The sequence below is a fragment of the Pseudochaenichthys georgianus genome, chromosome 22 (assembly GCF_902827115.2).
Source record: "Pseudochaenichthys georgianus chromosome 22, fPseGeo1.2, whole genome shotgun sequence".
NCBI classification, from domain to species: Eukaryota; Metazoa; Chordata; class Actinopteri; order Perciformes; family Channichthyidae; genus Pseudochaenichthys; species Pseudochaenichthys georgianus.
In genome coordinates this window covers 14675123-14701998 of record NC_047524.1, presented here as the reverse complement: position 1 = coordinate 14701998, position 26876 = coordinate 14675123, and the positions used below count along the sequence as shown (strand labels likewise).

The 26876-nt window shown below is 39.0% G+C and overlaps 2 protein-coding genes across 2 annotated transcripts in view; both read right to left on the bottom strand.

Annotated features, from left to right (window-relative positions):
- bahd1 (bromo adjacent homology domain containing 1) overlaps window positions 1-15822 on the bottom strand; it is a 35555-nt gene extending 19733 nt beyond the window's left edge. Inside the window, exon 1 of the mRNA XM_034111495.1 lies at window positions 15480-15822. The gene's annotated coding sequence lies outside the window, so the exon portion shown is untranslated. The remainder of the gene's footprint in view (window positions 1-15479) is intronic.
- Window positions 15823-18295: 2473 nt separating this feature from the next.
- On the bottom strand, window positions 18296-26335 carry ivd (isovaleryl-CoA dehydrogenase). The gene is made up of 12 exons (XM_034112024.1): window positions 26075-26335; window positions 24846-24935; window positions 24645-24696; window positions 24351-24520; window positions 24165-24258; window positions 23295-23425; window positions 23011-23107; window positions 22782-22875; window positions 21780-21861; window positions 21509-21613; window positions 20093-20165; window positions 18296-19238 (listed from the first exon to the last, which is right to left on the bottom strand). Exons 1-12 carry the CDS (start codon window positions 26204-26206, stop codon window positions 19105-19107), a joined length of 1254 nt encoding a protein of 417 aa, XP_033967915.1. The 5' UTR covers window positions 26207-26335; the 3' UTR covers window positions 18296-19104.
- Window positions 26336-26876: the final 541 nt, after the last annotated feature.

Below are 26876 nucleotides of genomic sequence, written 5' to 3'. Positions count from 1 at the left end.
TTAGTTATAGTGCAATGTTTGCACTAACACCATATTTATATAAAAATAAAGGCAATGAACAGTTACATCTCTACTTTACATAAGGGTGTCTGCACAATCTCACATTACAGCAACAAAATCCTGCGGTTTTTGGCAAACCGAGTACCAGAAAATATACATTTAAAAAAAAAAAAAAAAAATTGTCATTGTTAGGGGGGCCACAGGGGGGTCAGAGGTCAGTGTTAGGGGGCAATGGCCCCCCCTGCCTCCCCTAGAACCGCCCCTGACGCCATCCCCGCTGTGTGATGCTGCATGTAGCAGCTGCGTGTGTGTAAACTGCCCCGCCCCCTCGCACACAGACGGGAGAGAGAGAGAGATCTCGTCTGGATCGGAAAGATAGAAAGTATATCATACGCATTTTTGTTTTCTTTTTGCATATTAGAAATGAGTTGGCGACACTAAGACTGCGATATAATGTTTATGTAGCAATAATACATGACATATATTTTTTAAATGTCTCCAGTACCGATAAAAAGACCGATAACGTTGGAGTTTAACGGAACGTAAAACACACGTGATGACGTCACCAACGAATCGACCACTGAATTAGTTGGCAACTAATTTGATAATCGATTAAGTCGATTAGTTGTTGCACCCCTACTCCTCATCCAGTTCATGACCTGAGTTTACACATGAGTTGTGAGCAGGAAACTAAAAGAGTGATTTTTTTAATTTGAAGGATTTTTAAAAGGTCTCAAAAAGTATCCATAACACAAGGAAAGAGGATGTATTTGTCCTAACATTAAACATGCCTTCATACAATAAAAAAGTTGTGTGATCATCTCATGATAAGTCACCATTTACAGAGTTTTATCACGGGAAAAAAGAGCCAAAATTAAAGAAAAACTGAAATGTTATTGTGTCAACATATCATATTTTATCCTGAACTTGTGAGCTCCATTTCAGGGAGGATCCAGATACTCAATGACAGACTTCTGATATCAAAGAACCCTTCCTTCAACATTATGCAATTTAAAGTAAATGGAGCATAACTGACACATAAAGCCCACTTAAACCTAATCGTGTACCTCCTCCTGATGGCATGTTAACTGACTGTAGCCTACAGTTTAATGTGTATCTGAAGACAGGGGAGGAGGTGGCAGAGCTGTCACACGGACTCATTCAGAGGAGGGACATGGTGTAGAGCTATCATCATCATTAGAGGAAGACAAAATAAATCCCTGAGGCAGGAGCTCTCAGGAATCTAAGCTCGTGTACTGCTTCAGGTAGTGATATCCCTGCAAATCCACTTTCCTGGAGCAAATCAGCAGTTCAGCAATCCTCCACAAACACTAACCATCCTCCAACACCTCCATGCAGGTTCAAAACGCCAGCAGTTACAAACACACGCATCTCCAATCACGGATCTGCACTAAATTAACCATCACAATGCAATCAAGCACAACATTATATATTGTAATCGGGCTGTGCAAGAAGAAGAAAAAACAGCAGACTCGCATACTGGAGCTCGTAGTTGGCCATGGTGGAGGACGGTGTTAATCTGACAGCATGCTATAGCAGGAGTGCAGGCTGTGATAGGAGAAGTGAAAAAAGCTCCACAGCGAGGAAACGAGTCTAAAACATCCGAACGTTCTCGATCAATCTGGGGTTAGAGGCGCTGCTAGTTAATATCAATATAATCAGGAGCTCGTGTTACAGCCGAGTTGTTAGAAGCAGGCGATCCAATCATCTCCAACTGTGACGGGAATTACAGCCGCGATTCATCGTTACCTTGCGTGTCCCGTCGGGAAATGAAGATCTCTCCGTCCTGTTTCTGATGCTCAGTTTCTACCCGGTCGGGCTGTCGACCTGGGGAGCGATCCGAGGACCAAACAAGCCCACAGTAGCTGGAGACATGGTGAACAAATCGGTGAGCGGTGACCTACTTCCGAAGTGGCATTCTGGAGATAATATTCATGCGCTGCCTGCTTTCACATTCGCCGTTGTACCGGGACATCCCTCTTTAACGCTCATGTGGCTGTAATATTCCTTCAGGGACTAAACTGTGTCGCAAATCCTCACTGGGGAGATGTTACCCCCCCACTTTTTTGTTACCCCAAAAAAGATACATTTTCTCTGCAACATGTCCTATCATTTGATTAAATAGCTCTATTTAGTGTCAATAGCAAAATCATTCAACTGAAAATGACTAAACTTCCACCAAAATCAACATTACTTCTTAAAAATAAGGTCAGCCAGGAGTAATCATCTCAAAAACAGGGAGGTTTGCCACTAAAATTGGATAAAAACGAAGAACAATAAGTAGAAATTGAGGAAAATGTAATTATGCTGACAGCTGACTACAAAGTAGTTCCTTTAGCACTGCTGTAGTGCTAAACATGACTGTAACTCAGCAGTTAATGTTTAAAAAGGCAATAGAGTAGAGAAATATGCTACTGTAGAAGTTTAGACGACTATAAAATATGATTATAGCCTATATTAAAAAATTGTTTACTATAATGTAATGCCAAGTACCAGCAACATAAGCACCATTAAGATCACTGATGAGCTACATCCATAATATACAGTAAATCCCCATGGGAGTATTCCAGTGATTGCCTTTTCTTAATTAGGCTCATTTACTATACTATCGTCTTCTCTTAATAAGGACAATAAGAATGATTAAATTGAGGGAATTCACTAGATTATAATGCCAATACGGATAATAAACAGACAGTAAACTATAGGTCATAATTCAACATAACTCACCACTTAATCAAAACTAAGATATTGACAAATCTTATGAAACACACCCATCCCAGTATTATAACACAAACATAAACTATCAACTATAATGAGGCGCCTATTACATTCATACTATAAATCTATAATATAGTAAGATAAATCTATATAACTAAGTCAGATAAAAAAAAATGTAAGCATACAGACACACTAGTCTCAGCAACACAAATCAGAGGAAATAAATGTGTTCTTGTATTCTATCATATTAAACTCCTTATTGTTGGGTTTTGGTTGACTAAAGTTAAAAATATAAGACATTTGAAGAGGTCTTCTAGGCTCTGGGAAGTATTGGTGGGCATTTTTTGATCTATTAATCATTTTTACATCAGTCAATAATGAAAACAATCATCAGCTAGAGCGCTATTAACACTATATGATGATCAATGATTACTAATGTTAGATCTTTATTTGTGTAAAGCACACATGTAGTCCCTATCAACATAAACCTCATTAAGATCAGCTCTCTAACAAATATTACATTCATAATTGTGTCCTTGGGCAAGACACTTCTCCTGAACTTGCTCCTGTGGGTATTGTCCACAGTGACCATTGCATGTATAAAAACAAAATATGTGTAATGTGTATCTGTGCGCTCTATAATAAATGTAAGGAATTATTATTATTATTATTATTATTATTATTATTATAATATAAATCCCTAAAGGAGTATTCCACAAATGTTATTCCTGTCAGATTAATGGGAGCAGGAATAGAGCATGTATCCCTCTTAATTAGTCTCATTTACTCTTAATACTCCTCTGCTCTTAATGATACGTAGATTCCAGTAATGATGAGTGATCAGACGCTGCTCGTCATTTATTACCCTACTTCTTGAGAAAACACACACTGGCCAATTACAGTGCGAAACACACACAATACACATACTGTCAATGATGATAACTCAGCTGCTGAGCTCAATCAGTGGATGTTCAATTACAGGACAACTACATCAAACACAGGTTAAGTCTCTTAACAACCAACTGATTGGAAAGCCACTATGCTATCAAGTTAGCATGTAGTCAGAATTGGGCTTAATTGGGATAAATGCTGATTGTCCTCATCAATATCAGCTTTGCAGTGTGTAATTAACAGCTGTAAACAAGCTGAGTGTGTTGAGTTAATGAGGCGTGAGCACCGGGGGAAGTTGAGGGAGTATAGACTGCTGAGAGCTGACCTGCACTGCAATAAACAAACTGCATCACACTGCAGAGAGACGCACGACACGGCCGGGACGCTTCCTCCAAGCAGGAAGCACTCACTCACTACTGCTGACAGACATAAAGCTTCTGACATCTAAATGACTGCTAAAGTACACCGTTAAAATCTCAAAGAAGAGGCTTTGAATTTCCAAAGAGCTTAAGAGTGGTAATTAAATTGCAGGTTCATGGCTCAGAGCGACTCCTTTCACATTACACAGATTCAGTCATTTGATCTTTTATTACCATCAACAAATAGATTATAGCTTCTTTAAAGACTTATTTTCCCTTTGGTGTAACATGGTCTTTGAAGAAGAAGAAGAAGAAGAAGAAGAAGAAGAAGAAGAAGAAGAAGAAGAAGAAGAAGAAGAAGAAGAAGAAGAAGAAGAAGAAGAAGAAGAAGAAGAAGAAGAAGAAGAAGAAGAAGAAGAAGAAGAAGAAGAAGAAGAAGAAGAAGAAGAAGACTTGGGACTTGAACCGATGACCTTCCGGTTACCAAACCAAGTCTCTATGGACTTAGCCACCATCGCCCTTACAAAACCTAAAATACACTTTTACACTTCCATAAGACGTGGAAGTAAAGGTGTCATTTTCCAATGACAGAAAGTTCATCCACCTTTATTTATACAGTCTGGTATCCATGCATTTGGTGATAATTAGACTAGAACTGTAGAAATTAGGGATGCACGATATTGTTTTTTTTAAACCGATACCGATACCGATAACTTCCTGCTTCTCAAGACCGATACCGATACCGCTAACCGATAATAAAAAAAAAATTACGCCACTAATTATTTTAACGCGATTAACGCATGTGTATTTTTTTTCCTTGGCCGCCCCGTAGTTTCAGAGCGCATCGAGTTTAAAATACCATCTACAAGCTGATGCTGACAGCCCCGCTCCTGCCGCCCGCTTGTGGCAGACCACACTTCCACGCTCACCGGCAGGCACCGACTGGCCATCTGGAGGACCGGGAGGGTGTGTGTATGTGTGGTCCGAGCGAGCGAGAGAGAGACCTTACGTGCATTGTTGTTGTTAGCATCTGGTGCTAGCTAGCTGCGCTAACGGATATAAGGAGCTGTTTAAATGAAAACAGAGGAGCAACATTTCGCCACAACTGCGCCGAGCACTTGACTTTATGCAGGAAGCCAGACAGTGGGACATTGTACGAAAAGTCAGCACACTCAGCAACATGATTGCAGCGTCCATGCAGCTCCGGTTCGAGCATATGCCTTGAGTTGCACATAGCTCCAACGCGCACACACACACACACACACACACACACACACACACACACACACACACACACACACACACACACACACACACACACACACACACACACACACACACACACACACAAACACACACACACACACACACACACACACACACACACACACACACACACACACACACACACACACACACACACACACACACACACACACACACACACAGTATTGTATTATTGTCTTCGTACGTTTTTAACACACCATCGTAGCGATGGCAATGTTTCAGGTGACTGATCAGGTTCGAAGTATTAGGGAGCGCTGGATTTGTGAAGAACTCCCCTCTTCCTAAACCACTAATACCACAGTACTGGCAAAACGGGAGGAGCCGAGTGAAAAACAAGCGCCCCTCATCCCAATCCACCCACACCGCAGTATTTTTTTCCTTTTTTTTTACCCAAAAAATATATTGTATATTATCGGGGCTATTAATACTGTTATCGGGTTTATCGGGATGACGTCATAATTCCTAATATCGGACCGATAATTATCGGGCCGATAATTATCGTGCATCCCTAGCAGAAATGGATTGTGTATAAGAAGTGGACGGACGCAGTCACCATAATGTCACTAAGTGGTTTGTGGACTAAGGTTTTGAAGTCTCGAGTTTGACATCTGGCCGTCGCCACTTTGGTTTTTGGAGCCAGAAGTGACGCAAGTAGCTGGAGCTACTGTTAGTACAAACTAACACCGACTAAAACATTTTAGGCAACCAAAATGTCACAATTAACTTTCATGAACTGAAAGCACACTTTGAAAGGGTTAAAGTGCTGTTACAAAAACACAGACATCACCTTTACCACACAACAGTGACCTGTGTATCAGAAGGGAGCCACATTGCAATGCATACCCTGCTTTATCTTGTCTATTTTAATCAAAATGCAACTATCATTTACTAAATAAACATCATGCCGTATCAAAGAACACTTGGATCCAGCACCTGAAAATATAAACTCATGACAATGTTTACTAATATAATAAATCAAGAGAGAAGTCGAGTCCTTTGTTCACAGGCTCCACTTTTCAAACACAGAGGTTGGCATATAAAACTTGTTCTGCTGAAATGGAAATGTGTATCCTTGAAAGTAAACATTGCTTCAAATTCGAGTCTCGCTGCACAGAGGCTACAATTTCTAAGACGTTGATGCCTTAGACACATCTTCAAAATGGCAGCAGAAAACTTCTATACAATCATCACAGATTCAAGGGTTGCACCCAAGTCTAGTGTCTCCAACTCCGTATGTGACCAAATGTGAAATATGGACCCAATTTACCCTTCAGTTTCTACGTAATGGCATCGAATAAAGGCTAAAAATAGTTTTTGCTGAACACTATAATGTTGCAGATGACCTTTGACCTTTTGGATATTAAATATCATCACACCTATAACACCCCCCCACTGACACTTTACCTCAGCCACAACGCAGACTCTATGCATTACATTAATGCACACAATGTTATACATCTGTTTTTTTACTGCACATATTTTATATATCATTCCATTCTATTTCAATGTAAATACTGCTTTCTTTTATGTTACTATATTTTTTCTTATTTTTTTATGTTATTATAGTGTTCTTAAAATAGTTCTCTCTGTGTTTTTTTTGTTTTGTTTTACTTTTATGTATGCACCACGACACCAAGTCAAATTCCTCGTACGTGTCAAGCTACCTAGTAATAAACTCGTTTCTGATTCTGATTCAGATATCTGTGTGAAATATTGTGATATTGTGAATTTTTTGGTAAAGTTTTGTAAGGTCACAATGACCTTGACCGTTGAACACCAAAAACTATGGAATTCATCTTTGAGTTCTTGTGGACTTTTGTGCCAAATTTGAATAAATTCCTTCCAGACGTTGCTGAAATATCACATTCACTGGAAAGGGATGAAGAAAACATATGTCCTCCAGCAACAGCATTTGCAAGCTCAGAGGCATAAAAAGATCAATTACCATGAAAAATCAACATTGTGGGAGGCAAAATGTGTGGAAAGTAATCAATACAATACAATATGTTGTCAGAACAGTCACTGCAACTCTTATAGATGGATCAACACTAACTATTTAAATATGATGTCTCTTTCACAAGCAGGCCTTTGCCTGCTTGTGAAAGAAACATCATATTTAAATAGTTAGCTGCTCTTCAACACTGGGACCTTGCCTTGACAGGACCTCTCATGTCAGGGAAGCACACACCTCGCTGTCCTTGAGAGAGAAAAGTAATATGAAACTGATCGTATTTTTTAAGAGTTTCATGATCCTTTGTGTTGTCTTTGTGTGTCCCAGACCATTTTCACCTCAGATATCCAGACTGAACTTTTTTCTGGCCACAGACACTCTCACCTTAGGAGATATTTACTGAAGATGATGAATTTTTCATTCTAGAGGTGGAAAGACAGCATCGGGGAGAGTGAAATAACACTTTAATACTTTATTGATTCCCTTTCTCCGCTTGCCGCTGCCTGAAAAGTCAGAGCTCAGATTCAGCTGCAGGCCAGCCACCCTCCAGCTGCCAGAGCGTCTGGGAACAAAAGTTTGAACATATATAAAGAGCTATAGTGTGTTTTTGGACTGAAAGGTTCTTTATATTAAAGAAACAAGTGTCAAAAGTCAACCTTTAACATGTAGACAAACATTTAATTCACTAGAGTGTTTCTCTGACATTTCTAAAGATGGTGTAACGAGCACATTACTGCTTGGATATTCATTTGGGCAGCAGGCAATTGTTTTCATTCTTTAAAAGTCCTCGGTACATTACCAGCCCGGCACCAAATGGCAACGAGACAAAGTTGTCGGCAAGCTTGTGAACACAGAAAAGCATTTAGATGCTATGGAGTCAGATCATTCCCTCTGGAGTTGGTAGAGAGCAAAGCGGAAGTGAATGCTGATGTTTCTCTGTAACTGTTGTAAGCAACTGTTACAACCCAACATGCAAAGACGTTTACTGTATCATCTTTAAAAATTGCGATATGTCAATGTTTTGTCCACAGCTCGCCTACTTTGCACCCAAAAATAATCACTTTACAAATGTGGCCCCATTAACATCCATTCATCAATATTTTTCAGTTTTTTTCTTTCTTCCTCCACAAATTCGTGTGGACATTTTTTTTTTTCAAGAATTAAAAGGTTACACGGGTCGAGTGATTAATATACAAATGGACATTTTGTGAGTGGAGAATTTGCTTTAAGTGACAAACTGCTTATTTCTGCAAAAAGAAAAGCATGTATGTGTAAGACATTAGCAGCTATAATGGCTAAAAGTGGTCTGAACAGCATGAGTTTCGAGCTCTGGAGAGGATTTAAAGTTGTATATATAATATCTATTTTCTGTGACTAACTATTATAACACACAGCAACAATGTGTTAAGGCATGTTATCAACATACAAATCCATAAACCACCTTTGAGTATTCAGTCATTAAAGAAAAGCGCCAAGAAACTGGGCAGAAACAGCTGTTGAAAATGTCCTGCCAGTGCCTATGAATGAGAGGCGAGATGTTTACTGTCAGTTTACCCACAGAGCGGGAGTAGAGGTGTACAGCAATCTGACATTAGAGAGAAACATGTTTTCAATGTGATGAGTCATTCAGCATGCACGTAATCAAGTGAAGTCGTTCAGGTGGCCTTATCTCTGCCAACCACTGCAGCAACCTGTCATACAGTACAACTGCCTGAATACTGTGTATGTGGACCAAGGTTGTTTAAAGAATATGTTTGTGTGTACGATAGGTATCCGTGATCTGCATGGCTAGTAGCAAGAATGTGGTACACAACTGTTTGTTTTCATTTGTAGATATTGTGTGTGGGTTTAAACAGGGCATTTTGAAAAGTGTAAATAATGAAACTGATCCTTTCTGGTACAAGTTAGCCAATACTGGAAAAACTAAATGTTAAAAAATATTAGTAGGCATAGATAGGGTTCACACACCCTCTTATCATCAAATACAGGGACTTTCCAAGCCAAATTCTGTCACTGAAGGACACAAAAGGGCTTGGTTTAAGACACGGATCAAGGTTATCTACTGTAACAACACCGAGAATATTTATAATGAGAACTAGCAAGCTATACAGGAAAACAGATTTTTTTTTTTTTTTTAAAAAGGAACAAATATTATTAAATTAGCACTACACTTTTTCAAAGACCCACCTCTGCTAAAAAAAACTTGAGGAACTTTCAAGGATTTCTAGTACTCGTGGCATCCATGTATAGATTAAACTTGACATAGCTCAGAAATCATTTTTAAGCTTGGAAAATCTGAGACAATGATGATGCAAAAGTAGGTAAGTGTCTACAGTCTGAGTTTTCACACAATGGTGTATACTGTAACTGCTGGAACCCATGTCTGTGCTACACAACAGAACAGGTAGTAAGCTGTTATTTCTCCAGCGTGTAAGCCTACAGATGTAAAGATGACAGTTCAGCACTACAGAGCAGATACAGGACAGGAAGTGTAATTATCTGCTTCTACTGTTCCTCTTCAAAGAGCTGGGGCAAGATGCCAGACAGCCTGACTGGCAAAGAGGGAGAAGAGAAAAAAAGCAACTCTAGATAGAGAGAGAGACATAGTGATGAAGACTGAATTCAAAAAGATCGAAGCAAAGCGCCAGAGAGGAGTGGGGAAAAGTGGAGAGGGAATCTCACACCTCACATGTCATCGAGGAGGAGAAAAGTCTAACTGAGGAGAAATCAGAGAGGCCATTTTTCACATTCACCCTGCTTTTCTTTGCCTGACAGCTCTTCAGAAACACATAGTTCGACATGGACTTTCTGAAAGAGCAAAGCAAGAACAGAGGAGGAGGAAAAATTAAGAGAATGTGCGAGAGACCGCGACTGAGACGGGGAGGCTAAAGACAAGAGAGTGATGGATTGAGATAGCACGAAGAATGGAGACAGAGAGAGATTGTCATCATCACCCTGAACAATGACTCTCTGATAGAGGAGGATTTTTAACACAGCGGAGGAAAGAGCGCGAGGGGGCGGCCGCCCGCCTGCCCACCTGCCAGGGCCTCAGTCATGCTTTTAGCATCTGCCAGACTGAAGGCCGCTCGGTGCCATGTGCTTTTCACTGAACCAGCCTGACGTTTGTCCGTCACAGTGAGGGCTTCTGTTCTGTTCGGCCTCAGCCAAAAAGGGTTTAATATTCCCCCTTCCACACACACAGACACACACACACATGCTCCCAGACCACGCAAACAATCCCAATGTGTGTGAGGAGCGAGCTAGACCCCGGCCCTGAAAGCTCCACATCCACTGCAGCTGTGGGCCGGCCAACAGCTGACGCTGGGTCTCTGCTCGGTTTCTGCCTCCCTCCCCAGCAACCCTGCCCCCTTTTCTTCTGTGTTTCCATGAAACAGACCTGTAATTTTCACAGCTGTGTCTTGGGCATTTTGCCAGGGTGAGTCAGGGGAAGAAGAGAGAGTGGGAGACAGGGAGAGAGGGAGAGCGGGAGAGGGGGAGAGCGGGAGAGGGCCTGGCTAATGGCTTTAGGAGGAGCACAGGCTACAGTATGGCTTTGGAGACTCTGAAGATTTAAACCAAAGAAATATTAAAGCAACTGAAAAGCAGAGGAATTAACTGAGAAAATCAGAAGCATTATTCAATGTATATTTCTGTAGATTATATGTTAGCCACAAAGCATAATTCAGGTTTAGTCTTGTTTTAAATTATCGCGTTATATCTATTTGGATGGGATAACATTGTCGTAATGCAAAATCACTGCTGAAATCTGGAAGCACTTTGCCACAACAACTCAGAGACAGGAGGTAATGAGGGCAACAGTTGATTCAGAGGTAAAACTGAAATAGAGTGCGTCGAAATTACGGTTATAATCTGAAATAGCAGGAAATGTTTTTGCACGCACAACAAAGTAAGAACAGTTGGTCAAAGTTTACTCAGGAAGTCGGTCTATAAACTGTGAAGCATGTTTTTAATGGACAGTTTGGGTCATCCAACTGGTGTTTGGGGGAGGGGGGTTGTTTAGTCTGATCGTTGGCATTTCTCGCCCTTTTTTCTTTTTAGAAACGATGCCATATTCCCACATTTCAGACAAAACCAGAATACAGGGAATATCGGACATATATGATGCTGTTCCAGATCTTTGCGCAATTTGTTGTGAAAGCACTAGGGTTCGACTGGTTTGGGGTCAATTTCATGAATATGTGTATTTAAAAAGGTGTATTATTATTACAAAAATCACAAGACATTCAAGGGCATACAGTAGGCTTGGTCTCAAAAGTGAGCTGAACTCTATGAAGCAAAATATAAAGAAAAGGGTATATTTAAGGAGAAGAATAACTCTGAATTCAAACAATACAATTACAAGGTGAAGAGCTTTTTTTAGCCCTTGGTAGTGTCTGTAGGTCTCCTTTTTAGGCTGCTTGAACCTCCTGCATGGAGCCAGAGGTATTATTTCAGTGTTGTGCTTGTACGCTGAATATCTCTACATGAATGTGGGGCCCAGAAGTCCGCTTGTTGCCTCGGGGCGCCTTAGCAGGTTAATCCGGCAATGATTTTAGCCAATAGCTTGGGGAGTGCAATGTTAATTTACCAAAAGGAATGATAGCCATAATTAGAAAAGTAAGACCCAATTTGTAATAAACATGAGTTCTCCCTAAAAATGACTAAAACAGAGACCCAACATCTAGGCACTTTCTTCAACCACATCTTTTCATCATGCGTTGACTTATAAGGTTAATATCATCGGTTTAGACATTTTAGATTATCTGCATATAAAATAACCAAATGTCCAAATGATTTACAGCACAGCAGTCGGAGACTTAGGGTAGTATTCAGATTTTACATCAGAGTAAAAGTAGTTATATCAGGAAAAATACTACAGTAAAAGCCATGCATTCAAAATGTTCTGATGGGTCGTAATCTATGAAATGACATCATCATTTAATAGTTGATGTATATTTTGTATTAATAATCTAAAAATAGGTATACAAGCAATCTAAGAAACTAGAGCTGGAAAATGTGGGTATTGGATTAAAAGTACAATATTTTCTTCAGCGACAGAAGTATAAAATAACATTAAAAAGGTAAAGAAGTAAGTAAAGTACAAGTTCTTACAAATCGTACTTAAGTACAATAACTGAGTAAATGTACTTTGTTACTTTCCCCACTGCAGATGCCACATGGAAATGCAAGTCTAATCTAATGACAAACAGCTGAAGCTGCTGACAAATAGAAGAAGTATCAGCCATGGACAGCAGTAAGTTAAAAAGTGACTTTAGTTTAAAAAAAACACATGCAAGTTAGCTTGTACTTGATGCCATCCAAAAGGACCCAATGAGCTGAGTTCCTGTTAGATAATATTTAACGTCCCTGCGTGAAGCACACCAGTGTGACCATGACAGGTGTTTTGGAAAAAGGGATGTGCGTGTGTTAGTGTACTTTTCCAACGCAACCTCATGAACAATAAAGGCATTCATACTGGGTGGAATGATGTTTTCACTTCCTGAAATAGATTTCAATGGATTTGCTTTACACAGTGAACCACACAACAACATGAAGAACGAGAATATGTTAACAAATAGATGCTAATGCTTATATTAACAATTATAGTCTTCTGAACACATGTGGCCTGTATCTGAGCAGGAAGTATTTGTCTTCTTTTGGACAGCAAGGAGGACACGTTTGGGTGACAGGAGGCATGCTCTCCTCCTCCTCCTCCTCCTCCTCCTCCTCCTCCTCCTCCTCACAACAGGACACATCATCAGAAATAATGGGATTATGTCCAGGATTATGTCCAGGATTGATATCCAGCGTTATGGTTCACGTCTTGGCTGCACCTCTATTCAACAAGCTGCTATGACAAGCCTGTCAAAGTAGGCTGCGGAGAACTGACGAGACAAAATCTACCACAAGCTCCAGGACTGAAGCTCCATTGTCAGGCTTCTCTGTCCACACGAGGCGTTACAAAACACAATTACACTGAATAACTCACCAGGCAGCTTGTTCATCGTGAACTATAACCCTGATGTCATGTCACAGGATGTCTTCCCAACTGCCTCTTACAGCGGGAGGTGATGGGCTCTCCACAAGCTGGATGTTTTTTCTTCTTCAGTGTTAAGGCAAACTCACACAACTTCTTTTACATTAGAGAGTAATCCCCTCATTATTTTCTTGATTAAATACTAAATTATGAAAAGCTATAGAATGTCAAAGGAAGTAAAAAGAAGAAGGCAATAACATGTCCCTGGAGGCTAAAGTCTTCAAATAGCTTGTTTTGTCCATCCAACTGTGGTGGAAGAAGTATTTAGACTATTTTCCTGAGTAAAAGTACGAACACCATAGGGAAAATACTCCTTTATAAGTACTGAAGACCTGTTCTGCAGGTCTCCCTTGAAAAAGAGATCTATGATCTCAATGGGACCAATCTGGTTAAATAAAGGTTTGAAATGAAATGAAATACAGCTAAATCTTGCAGGGAGGGGGGAAAGGAACTGGAGAACACGGATTGATTAATTTATAGATTAATATTTGAACAGTACTGTGTCTTCATCAGAGTCAAAACAGACTAAGATAAAGGAAAATATAAGTATATAGTATGTGTAAGAGTATCATTGGATAACTGCTGAGGTAATAGATCAGAGCTGGCTGATTTGGTGAAATCCTACTACTAATTGACTGAATGTGAAACATCTTCAATCTTTATTCACTTTCTAGACTTACCCTTTACAAAAAGGAATGACAGCACTGTTGGTACAATCTATTACAAATCCTTACGAAGAAACAATCATTTATTAGCAGAGAGTAATTCCCCCTAAACCACCTCATCTTTTATATCCAATGACTAACTCTTGATAAGTCTAAAGTTACTACTTCCTAGTAATTTTTTTCTCTGGCCAGCCGGGTCGAAAAAATTAAACGTCCTAAAAAAAACATCCATCTTAACATAAAATGAGCTTGACGGCTACTTCAAAACACATACCCACAATCTGAGAGACAAAAAGGTTCATTTAGACACAATTAAAAAATAAACGAAATAAACGATTTACTGGTTGTCAACTCACAGACTCTATTCCACTGTGGTCACCGCGTTGAATACTTCCCACAGACACATACAACATCATAAACTGTGTCATAAACTGCAACAGCTCGTACAGTATGTAGAGTACATGCTCACATGACTTCAGGAAATGCATTACACTTTTTGGATGCAGTGTCTGTAGTTTTGTGTTGTTTTGTTTCTGATGAAATGATGTGGCATGTGTGGACCTGGGATCCAAATAATAATTGTTCACCTGTTCTATTATATCTTCTCAAAAAGTCACAGTATGGTCAAATCGCCTGTTTTCACTACTAAAGGCTGTAAATCAAACAGTTTGCTGAAGTTTCTTATGTTTCCTTTAATAAGAGTGTATTACAATCATTTGTTATATCATTGCAATATTAATAAGATGGCATCCATTGACATAATATGGAGCATTTTAATGTTGAACCGTTGACGAGAAGCACATTTAACCTATGCTGTACTTTTCGGTGTTAATTATGTGTAATAGGCTACATTTAATGAACAAACTGTACCTCTGAGAAGTAATGAAGGAGAACTATTCAGTAGCATAAAATGTCAGTAAAGTACAAGTGTGTCAAAGTTGTACTTAAGTGAAACAATAAATGTACTGATAGTCCAAATATATCCAGAGTATTATGAGAGTTAAGCAGCAAAAATCCACATTAGTGGACCTGGCAGCAGTGGATTTTGGGTATTTATGACGCTTCAGTTTACTAATTGATTAATCGGCTCATCAGATATCAGCTATAGATCCAGAAGAAACACACAGTAGAATACCACAAGGACCTTTACATGTCTCCAGTATGGTTTCCTGTGGTATAAGCAGGCTGTTAAAACATATTCCATCCCCATAAACAACCTCAAATGTGACAGGAAACCCAAAAAACACAAACTCCACAGACAGCAGAGTGAAGCCTCAAACTCCAACAGAAGCTGCTCGAGTGGCATTTTCAGCGATCACGAGCTGAACAAGTCTCAACCGAGGCGTTTCTCACCATTAAGGCGATAAAAGACAACTAAAGTAAAGCAAAAGGTCACAGATCTGCAAAACTTTCCACTCAGATCACTACCGAAACTGAAGGATCTGTTCATCTGTCTATCGCTGACACATCGCTCCAGCACGGAGCTCGATCCTGTCCTGCCTGACACTTTCCGTTTGGCCTGAGAAGCGATAAGAGTTGTTGTGTCTTACCGATTTGCTGTCTTGAAAATAACCCGGTTTGAAGAAGCAAGATCACTTCCACAGGGCGAGAGAGAGATGCGTCAGGTGTACGCTTCCCGCGAGTGAAGGAGGAAAACAGAGTGGAGGGCGACTCATGTTGAGTTGATCCGCTGAAGCATTTTCCTCTTCCTCTCTCCACATTAAACTGCACTGCCTTGTGCGCTACGCGTAAAAATCACAAGTCAGTTCACTTCAAACCCAAAATCCTGCTCTAGGAGAATACATGTGGCGTGATAAGCATTCGGCAAGCTCCCTGCAAAACTACGGCTCACTTCAGCGTGTTTTTACATAACAGCATCATCCGCTTTTTTATGTTGACGCATCATGTAGCGAAAACATGGAGTTTCTTAAAGGGCCACGGACGCGCCGTCCACATGTCACCGAGCTCCCGACAGGCAGCAGCCCCGCTGTGGCTGACAGATGGCTTTCACCTAGTTAATGTCTTTAAGCCCTGTTCTTTTGACACTTGTATTAACCCTAGCAGGCAGCACAGAGTGGGGGGGGGGGGGGGGGGGCTCTGAATAAAGGATATGTGTATGTCTCCAGCTCATGCCCAGAACCTTCTCTGACATGTGACTGCGCCCCGGAGCTCTGCTGTGGAGGGCTGGTTGTTCTTCTGTGACTTTCTGGTTTCATTTCATCAACGGGGTCACTTCATGTTGTGACACCTGGGATTTTGTATGGCCCATACATTTAGAAAAAGCATAAAGCATTTATTTAGCAGCATGGCTTATACAAAATATGATTAAGCCTTATCCATGTTCTTACATCTAGTATTTTTTTTTACATGTCTTTCAATAGTATTTTTCAGTTTATTGTTCAATCATCATTTATTAGCAAGTAAAACATAAAGTGTGGCTGAGTCCAGAAATCGTTCCTAACATTCAGTTTGTCCTGATTTCCCTTTACTTTCCTACAGTTGATTCACCAAAAAAAAGTTAAAATGTATTAACCACTTATGAAGAAGTTGAACTATAGTGTCCATCAGACCTCCATCAATGACTCACTTACATAGTTCCACACTTGATGCTCATTATAAACCTTGACAATAAGGCACTCACTTTGCGCCTCTCCCCTGAAGGGAGGAGTCCTTCCTGCTTTATAAAGAGCCACACAGCTGAAAAGAAAAATAACACTCCTCTGACAGCAGCTTCCTTTACATAGATCTGAGTTCACACTGGACGTTTGCATTAGATCACTTATAACTGATCTGCAGAGCATTACATGAGTCATTACACCATTTAAGCTCATAGACAGTGCATTGGCATGCTTTATTATAAGGTTAAATTGTATCTAAAATACATGCTTATTAAAAAAGTAACAAGACAAATACAGGTGGTCTATTTGTTGGATTTAGGGGTATAACACTCTTATAAAATACTTTAAAAATCAGTTATAAAGTGAGTGCCACAGATGCACCATCATCTCTGAAGTAAACCATCATCCTTCATCTTGTCATCGTGGGGTTGAAAGGAGAAATTGCCCACCTGCCATCTAAGGACACGAAACTATAGAACACTATGATTGATTGTTGCAGGTCTTCAGAAGTGTCGACATTTGGTATTTAGCTTGAGGTGAGTTTCAAAGAGAGTGATAGAAGATAAACATGAGAAAAGGCAGTATGTTTGATAATTGACTACATCTCCGTTGTACACACGCATAGCTTTGCTGCTTTTGCTTCAACGGCTAACTTGCTGGTTCTCCTCAGGCTGTACAGTCAAGATTTCCACAACCGTTTAATTACAACTCACATCAAAGCATGCACATTTTGCTTGACATAGTTCTCTCTGATTCTTTGGCGGTGGTGGCGAAGTCGATAGGGACTTGGCAACTGGAAGGTCACCAGTTCAAGTCCCGGCAAGACCAAGTGCTACTGAGGTGTCCCTGAGCAAGGCACCGTTCCCTACACTGCTCCCCGGGCGCCGTTCAAAATGGCAGCCCACCGCTCCTAACACTAGGATTGGTCAAATGCAGAGAAACAATTTCCCCACGGGGATTAATAAAGTATATCAAACCTTTATACTCTTCATCCGTCACATCTCGAAGGTTAATATTTTACTTTTATTTCAATATATATCCTGATAACTATGGTTGATTGCTTAGTTGGTTTGCAGATTAAGATTTTACATACAAAACATAGTAATACTCATTTAAAATGATATGGAGTTTTACAGATTAAACTAAGAGTTAAATTAATCTATATCCTTTCAAAATGCAACACAAAAGTACTTCTTAAATGTTAATGCATCAGTAATGATCCAATAATACCACAATAAGACTCTTGCAGCATAACCTTTCATACTGCAGCACATTTGACTGCTTAGGTAAATCTGAATGCAACAAGTGTTTTTAATGCTATTACTTAAGTAAGCCATATTTCTAACACTGCTTGTCAAATGTCGCAATGCTGTTTTTGTGTTTAACTTTAATGTAGTTGTTCATTTATCATGGATTTTAAAGAGGATATTTTAACAGAATAAACATTTTAATCATAAGTGTTTAAAAAAAACATGTAATTCCCTTGCATTTACTGCAGTGTTAGAGACAATACTGTTGTGTTGTTACCTGTAATGAGAAAAGTCACCCTGACATGTATTATTCAACTGCACTGCGATAGTTCAATCATTGTCTGAACTGACGTCTCCACTTCGTCTTTTGTAGAAACAAGCAGCCCTGTGTTCAGCGGTACAGAGGCACGATACAAACAGACATGCCTTCTTTACAATGTTTTTTTCAGATTTTTGTAAATATGATGCTTCATGGAAATGTCTAGAACAAGTCAGAAATGAATAAAACATTTGTTCATTTATTTCATGTCAAACACTACATTATATTATACATGTATCACACTGTACAGCTACATTTAGTCCTTTAGAGAAGAGAAGACAAACAAATCTGTAGGAGTGTTGCTCCAGTCGGACTGTACAGACTGTAGTGGAATATATTTGCTCCGGAAAATGGACAAACTTTTTTTTTTCTAATGCTAATTCTCTACAACAGAATACTCAGACATCAGATACATTTCCTCATTGATCAGAAACCGTTCTCAATTTGCTTGAAATAATTAAAGTGATTTTTAATCAACTGTTAGGAAGTGATTAGTCGATGTTGTGGTGTCTAAGCAACAGTGTCCACCCTCACCTGCTCAGTCGTTAGCTTCAAAATGATCAGTTAATATTTTTTTTTTACTGTTATAACAGTATTCAGTATTTATACTTATAACCCTTGAAACATCAACATGGTTTGTTGAAGTAAAAAAGACAGCAGCAGTTTTTGATCCCTTGTCACCTAGATAGGGAGATAAATTGACTATTTAAGAAAGAAATGAAAACCTACGTTAATACCTATTTGTATTGCTTAATTAGAATTACAGTGATCATCAGGTTAATGCAATTCAAAATACAGTCTTTGTAGGAAAAAAAAGGGTCAGCTCTGAGTGATTTCATATAAATGAATTAAAATCCTGAGTGACAATCATTTGGAAGCTTCCAACAACATCCTGACAGCAGCATCAGTTCATCAGTTTAAGGCCCTGGGAGTGAGTAACCGTGTTCATTCATGAAAAACCTCTTGTAGAGTTTTTGAGCGCGTTCCATTATTTGTACATGGCGTTAAAGGCTCGTCCAATAATGAGCCGGCGAACTTCACTCGTGCCTGCGCCGATCTCGTACAGCTTTGCATCGCGCAGGAATCTCCCCATGGGGTAGTCGTTGATGTAGCCGTTCCCACCTGTCGACAAGTGGCACATGAATTAAAGTTAGTGAGCAGCAACGGAGCGGGTTGATATTACAGCGCACATAATAAAATAACACTAAATGAGTCCATGCGCTCGTAAGATCTTACTATAGTTGCTACAGATAAAACCTGTGTTGCATGGCTTAATAACTGTGTGCATTTCACACTTCAAGTATAATTAACAAAACTTTTCTACACATTTTTACTCAACAAAATCGTTATTTTAAACTACAGTAATGCAATAAAGCCAGGCAACTACAATTTGAACTTTAGAAATGATCACTTTTTGTCAAAAATACCATAAAATGAAAGGCATTTACCGGGAAAAACAAGTTTAGAAAGTGTGAAGGAGACTCATTAAAGCTTGGCATCAAATGAAAATTGCAACAAGAGGAAAGAGGCACATTCTTTCTAAGAATGCAAATGAAACCAAATGCTGCATGGGACGTGCCTAAAAGAGAAGTTCATCACAAACACTATCAGTTCTGCTCCTTTCTCTTCTACAGCTTAACTCAGTACATCCCCATGGCTTCTATCCATCCAATAAACAGAATATTCCCACTTTTAAAACTCCCACCCTGATCACACTGTGCAGTCGAGGAAGCGTCCTCTCTCTTATCTTCCCTGCAGCCATTCTCTAGTCAGCGTGATATTTATTAACCAAAGTAGCTGCACCTGTAGCGCCTGCTTCCTGCTAATCTGATGTTAACACCAAGCAACAGGACTCCATCAGGAACCAGAGGGAAGACCGCAAACCTCTCTTTCTGACTGAAATACGTTCTTTTCCTCAGTACCGTTTACATTTTGTTTTAAAAAGGTTCGGTTTTCATTTGAGCCTTGGCACTTACCCAAACACTGAATGCCGTCCAAAGCAACCTGAGTGGCGTTCTCTGCACAATACAGGATCACTCCAGCACAATCCTGCAACAACAATACCTGTCAACATCTGTGCAGTGGTGAGGGAATCTACTGTTACAGGACAGTGTAGGAAAAATGAAATGCTGACTGAGTAACAACATATCTAACATATTTCTTCTTCATAGAATCACACAAGTGAGAGGAATTCATAAACTGCCTACATTATAATGACATTAGATTTTAAATGTCATTGATAAGATCTTTTTTACAAAAATACTTGACTTTTTCCAGGTTTAACCATGTCCATCTTAAAAGGACAGAGAACAAGAAACCATTGGTCGATGCGATTGATATTTTTTATTACAGTGTTCTTAATATAGTTTGCTATCGGTGTTCTTTTTTTTTTAAATGTATGTTTTTTATTACTTTTATGTATGCACCACGACACCTAGTCAAATTCCTCGTACGTGTGAACCTACCTGGCAATGAACCCGTTTCTGATTCTGATTGCTCTTATATCCCATAATTGAAGTAGTTTTAAAATTGTGCCAGTTTTTAATGTTTTATAATAGTTTCTTTTATTTGCATATTGACTGGTTAATGTGCCATTTCATTTGTGTTTTACGACAGCTGTATTCGTCTGCCTGTATTGTTTTGTGTTCATTTGTTGTAACTTTATTCATGCTGCCCTCTTGGCCAGGTCGCTCTTCAAAAAGAGATTTTAATCTCAATGAGACTTTTACCTGGTTAAATAAAGGATATATATCTATATATCTATATATATATATATATATATATATATATATATATTAACTCCACCTCATATTGCAATTGATACGAAGTGTTTTGGCTTCAAATCTGTAAAACATGCCATTTCAAGATGTAATGTCTTGCATTTCAAACGATTTCACAGTATACATTTTTCTATAAATCCAGTGTGCGAAAAAGCATATATCTTTAAATTGACTTGTCGGACGGACAAGTGATGTTTTTCGCCCTTATCCATTGACAAATTAGTGATAAATTCAGCTTACAAAAGGCAGAACTAATTCGTAAATTGTCCGCCATTGTTGTGGTTTTGCTTGTTGATTCCTAAGGAAATGCATCTCGCCGCTTTCTGTACTGTTAGACGGGGGCGGGGCGGGATGTGTAGCACAGTGGCTGGGTTGGGAAGCAAAACTCGGTTCCGAGTAAGAACAAATAAGTTAATAACAATTGTCCGGTAACGGGATTTTTCTGGACAAGTGAAAAATGTATTCGGACAAGTAAATTGCCAAACTCACTTGTCCATGGACAAGTACTCTCTAAAATCTTTTTCTTACACTGAAATGCTATACTTAATCATATGTAACTTTTGTAACAAAATAGGTTCTTCATAAGTATATATATTAAAAAAATCCCCTCACCATTGCACTAGCGTGTCCTTTGTCACAAGCCCGGGCGACGTTGTACACATACTGCCGACAGGCGCTCAGCCTGGTGTACATGTCGGCCATCTTGCCTTGCATTAGCTGCAAACAGAATAACATCAAACATTATAGTTCACTCACTTCAAATAACAGCTTCAAATGATATAGCTGCAAGCTTTACACTACAGCTATTACATTTTACTAAATATATCACTTATCACGATTCAAACTCTACTTTCTTGTATAAAGAGAAGTCTGAAGGTCAAACCTGGAAGTGTCCGATCCTCTGTCCGAAAGCTTCTCTGGTGTGCAGGTAGGGAACAGCGTTGTCCAAAACGGCCTGCATGATGCTGGAAAGTGAAACATTTGTTAAAGTCTGCTGAATAATTCAAAGAAGTCTCATAATAGGATATTGAAAAGCAGCTCACATAATGGAACATGGGTAGAAAACATATGAATGTCACGCTGTTTCCATTAACTGCTGCTACCGTTTAAATGTTTGAACAGCATTCATGTTGTTGGTTAGTGTGAATATTTAGCAACTTCTTTTCCGTTTCCAATAATACATTGCACTTGATAAGCAATTGGAAAAAATAAATAGTGTTTCAATGCTCACTTTAGAATAATTATCTATGCGTTACAGTAATAACAGTTACATCAAAAGTAAAGACTGCTCATGTTAACGACACACAAACATGCAAAGTAAATATGCCAGTAGCTTTTCTCAAATACAGACAAGCCAACTGACAAGCGAACAGTGTTTACATTCACATTTTCACCACAAAAAACTTGAAACAGAGAAGTAAAAATGTACAATAAGATGTTTTCAATTTATTTATTTTATTGATAAACTAGATTTTGTATATAATAGACTTGGTAGTTCTACTGTAATCAACACAACACTGTCATTTGGTGTGATTTTTACTTATATTGTAGTTTTATCTCCTTTTATTTATTTATGCTTTATTTGTATTTATTGCTGTCATTGTGCTGCTGCAACAATCCAATTCCCCCTCTGGGGATCAATAAAAGTGTATCACATCTTATTTAATATTCAAATCCAAAAGGTCAGACTAATAGGCAATTACTGATGGTAATGAATATGTGAAAGTGATAACAGACAGCACTATAAAACAGTAGCAAATATGACTAAAAGAATACACACAAGGACTCAAAGATGAACTCCAGCATGAGCTTGTGGATGGTAATACAATTTGATATACATCCTAATTTTCTGAAGAGTTTAATATCAATTCTGAAATGAACTTACCCGATGGGCCCTGCTGAAAGCACCAGCCTCTCCAGATCCAAGCCGCTCATCATCACATAAACCCCTTTGTTCAACGGACCAAGGATGTTCTTCTCTACAAGGAAACAAGCAGAAAATCCAAAGTTAGATGAATATACACGATCAGTTTAAAAGGATCATCCAGTGAGCCAAAAAATGTATTAAAAAAAACAACTGCTATGTTTCACACGGTTGGCCCTTGAACACACACCTGGGATTTTGCAGTCTTCAAAGACCAGCTCGCAGGTGTTGGAGCCCCTCATCCCCAGTTTGTCAAGCTTCTGTGCTGTAGAGAATCCAGGCATTCCCTAAAAAAACATGTACAAACTTTTTTTTAATTGCTGTGATGTACTATTGCATTATTTTGTATTATAATCAATTAATAAAATGCAAGACTGATCCCCAGAACTGACTGCAAACGTTTAAACCCACAGTGTCCTCTGAGCCACGAGTAAAGCCTCAGACGGAGAAGAATCCATCTTAAATTGGATTTACCTTTTCAACAATAAATGCTGTGATGCCTTTTTGATGGGCCTTGGGATCTGTCTTTGCATAAACAATAAGGACATCGGCATCGGGCCCATTTGTGATCCAGAACTTGTTGCCATTCAGAATATAGTAGTCGCCTGTAGAAAGACACAAAGTAAATATATAAGTGGAAATCACACTGGAGTCACACTGTGTAGAATTAATATTTAAAACCATTTGTCTGGATCCATGGTCAAATCTGGAGATGTTAATCAAAGGTTAAGAGATGATGTGAGTGCACCTGTCGTTGTGGTTAATTGATAATTAGTTTCTCATTAAAGATTTAAGGCCACAGCTCAATAATTTATTCTCTTATCCTGGAAGCATCCAAGTCTATTTGGTTAAACCTGTTCAAACACGAATCTATCATTAAACTTAAAATCAAACATCTCGCAGTGGGATCAGGCCGAATCGGGCCATCTTCAAACATGCCCTTCCTTTTGAGCTCGAGTACACATCTGTGAACTATTGTGACAGAAATGTGCGTGGATGCGATCATGGTGACAAAATCTCTCCTCACAGAACCACATTATTATTAACAGATTGTGACTTTTCATCTCGGAGAAAATTGACATTTCAGGCATTTATTCAATGACCATCAAGCACACACATTATAGTTTAAACATACAATCGAGCCTTTACTGTATACATGCACGAGTATATAAAAACTAAATTAAAAAGATAAGTGTCAGGTGTAGCAGCAGCATAAGGATTTAAATAATTCAGATGAATATAAAAAAATTAAATAATAACTAGAAGTATATGAACTACAAATTAAGATGATGTAAAATAAAAAAATATATAATAGGAATAACATTTATGCAGAGTTTGTCATACCTTTTTTCTCCGCTTTGAGTCTCATGGATACGACATCAGAGCCGGCGTTGGGCTCACTCATGGCGAGCGCTCCTACGTGCTCTCCTGTCATTAACTGTCAGGAAAACACCATGATGAGCACGAAGAACTTAATCCTTCTTAGTTTAACAGTTTATGATGTATAACATGAGCTGTTTTGGTCCAGACCTTTGGAATATATTTCTCCTTCTGTTTCTCGTTGCCGTGGCGCACCATCTGGTTGACGCAGAGATTAGAGTGGGCGCCGTAACTGAGAGCAATGGCTGCTGACACTCGGGACATTTCCTCCATCACAATGACATGATCGAGGTATCCCAGCCCTGTGCCCCCATATTCCTCTGAGAAGAGATGTTGAGAATACATTCATATTAAACATAACAAAAAAAAGAGAGGACCACTTTCCACCAGCTGTCATTCAACTACTTCAAATCACTGATGGTGCTTTTCCTTCAGCTGTCTTACCTGGAGCTGTGATCCCAAGGAGTCCCATCTCCCCCATTTCTAGCCAAAATTTCTGGAGGAGAGACAACGCAAATTGTTACCAAAACAGAAATCCTGCTCGGTTAGATGGTAAATTGGCTCACACTCATGACCATCATACCACTTTATTAGCAATTCAACTCGTTCAGAAAACCACAGGTATGATGTGGTGATTCAACTCACCCGCATTCCTGGAAATTCATTTGTCTTGTCGATCTCGTTAGCTTGAGGTGCAAGCTTTTCTGCACAGAATTTACGAACCGCATGCCTGAGCTGTGCAAAAAAACAAGAAGAAAAAAATACTTTAAAATGACTCATTATTAAAAGGCACTGAATAATGAAAAAGCAGCCATGTGTTCTGATGTTCCTCCGTCATTTGATTTCATGGCAGAAATTGATTAGCTATATATCTTTATCAAGTGTGCTGTTGGCACTGATCTGTTTGCATCTCACAAATCTATTTATTATTACAATAAGCAGTATTTATTCCACTGTACAGTACTTCATTTTACATTATGTTCTTGTTTATCTTACTCTATTTACATAAATATAGACTCCTGCATTTACTTGGTCACTTGCAACATTATCTGCAAAATGTAGCTTATAGTATTTTATTTTACATACAGTTCACTTCTCCTTTTTTTATTTCTTTATTCAAGCACTATTTGTATTTTTTTTTTTTTTTATTGTTTTATGTCATTGCCATAACTACACCGTAGCTACTGTGCATATAACAATAAAGCCTTTGACTCTTCTTGAATCTTGTTGATGTCACTTTGGTAAGACATCTCACAATCATGCATAAATCGGTTAAATGATTGTTCAGGTTTATTCATAATATTCAGGACTGGAGGAGAGCCACTCTTACCCAATCAAATCCTTTATATGAAGCACACCCCCTGCTCTGCTACCAGCTAATGCCCTGATTCTCTCTTTTAATTTAAAGCATTACTAACCTGCTGTCCCCATTAGCTGGGTTGACATTTCTTGATTGGAAAGCATGTTTCAATGAGCCGTTCACCTTTCACCAACTTTCCCTAGGAGAATTTAGCTGGTGGCTAGCAAGGCGAATATTGGTAAATAAAGCTGGTTACGCTTAAACAAATGCGCTTTGAAAAGGGCCACTTTCTGAAGGGATTATACAAGTGCAAAACAAATTAATTCAGACTAATATTAGGATGATGTTTAGTGTGAAACATCTGTTTGCTAGGTGGTTAGCTTAGCAGGGTCGGCTAACATGAAGGTCTCCTTAACTGCTAATGTTATGTCATCACCTCATATGCGTAACGTCCTTAAACCCTCCACTGTTGACTGTTAAACTTCATAAACCATACTTTAGTTGTGTTTAATGTGACTGTTTTTTTCTTTTTCAGCCAGCTGATAAGTGAACTTTGTGTGTCTCGTTAACTAACCTGTATCTGGTCGTCGGTGAGCCCGTTCACCACATCATCCACCGGGATGGCAGCCCCGGAGCAGCCTCTCCTCGCCACCGCGGGGACGGACAGCCTGGAGCCGAGGCGGAGAGCGTTTCTGACGGCAAACATGGTGCTGCTCGCAGACTGACAGATACAAGGATAGAACAAGAAACCACAACTTTACACCTTGTCTGACCGTGGACTAGCTTCTCCTCACTCTGCTGTTATTTAAAAGTGTCACCACAACCGTTTGTTGGCGCTTGGTAAACCAGTGTATTGGCGCATTAACGCCCCCTGCTGGACTGGGGTACTTTACATCGAGTGGAGGAAATAAATCACACCACTTAAAAAGTTAATTTACAAAAGTATATTTAATTTATTTATATTTCAATTAGATGTACTTTATTATGTGTCTCCCAATGTATGGTATGAATAACCTTCTCTATCAATGATTCTCTTACCACTGAAATGTGTTCAGTTTTCTCCATGTTGTAATTACTTCCTGGCACCACACTTGATAGGCTAGTACAATTATTTTAAATACATTTGTATTTTATTTAACTTCAGTACCGAAAAGTGATAGAAAAGAAAAGGAACTGAATGTGTTCCAGTGGTTTCAACCCTCGGGTATACATTAAGTGTCAGAATTGAAGTGAGACTTGAGACATAGGAGAATATAGTGTATTGTGTATGTATTGTGAACACAATAATACAGGACAAACTTATACCACCAAGCATTTAAAACACTTCCAATAATAAAGAACATTGATTGAATCATTTCAGGTTATTTAAGTTTAAA

Coding starts and splice junctions, on each gene's coding strand:
- ivd (XM_034112024.1), bottom strand. CDS start 26,206: ATGTTTGCCGTCAGAAACGCTCTCCGCCTCGGCTCCAGGCTGTCCGTC. Junction 21,862..22,781: donor CTTTCAGCAGGGCCCATCGG/GTAAGTTCATTT, acceptor TTCACTTTCCAG/CATCATGCAGGCCGTTTTGG. Junction 19,239..20,092: donor GGACGGCATTCAGTGTTTGG/GTAAGTGCCAAG, acceptor ACTTGTCGACAG/GTGGGAACGGCTACATCAAC.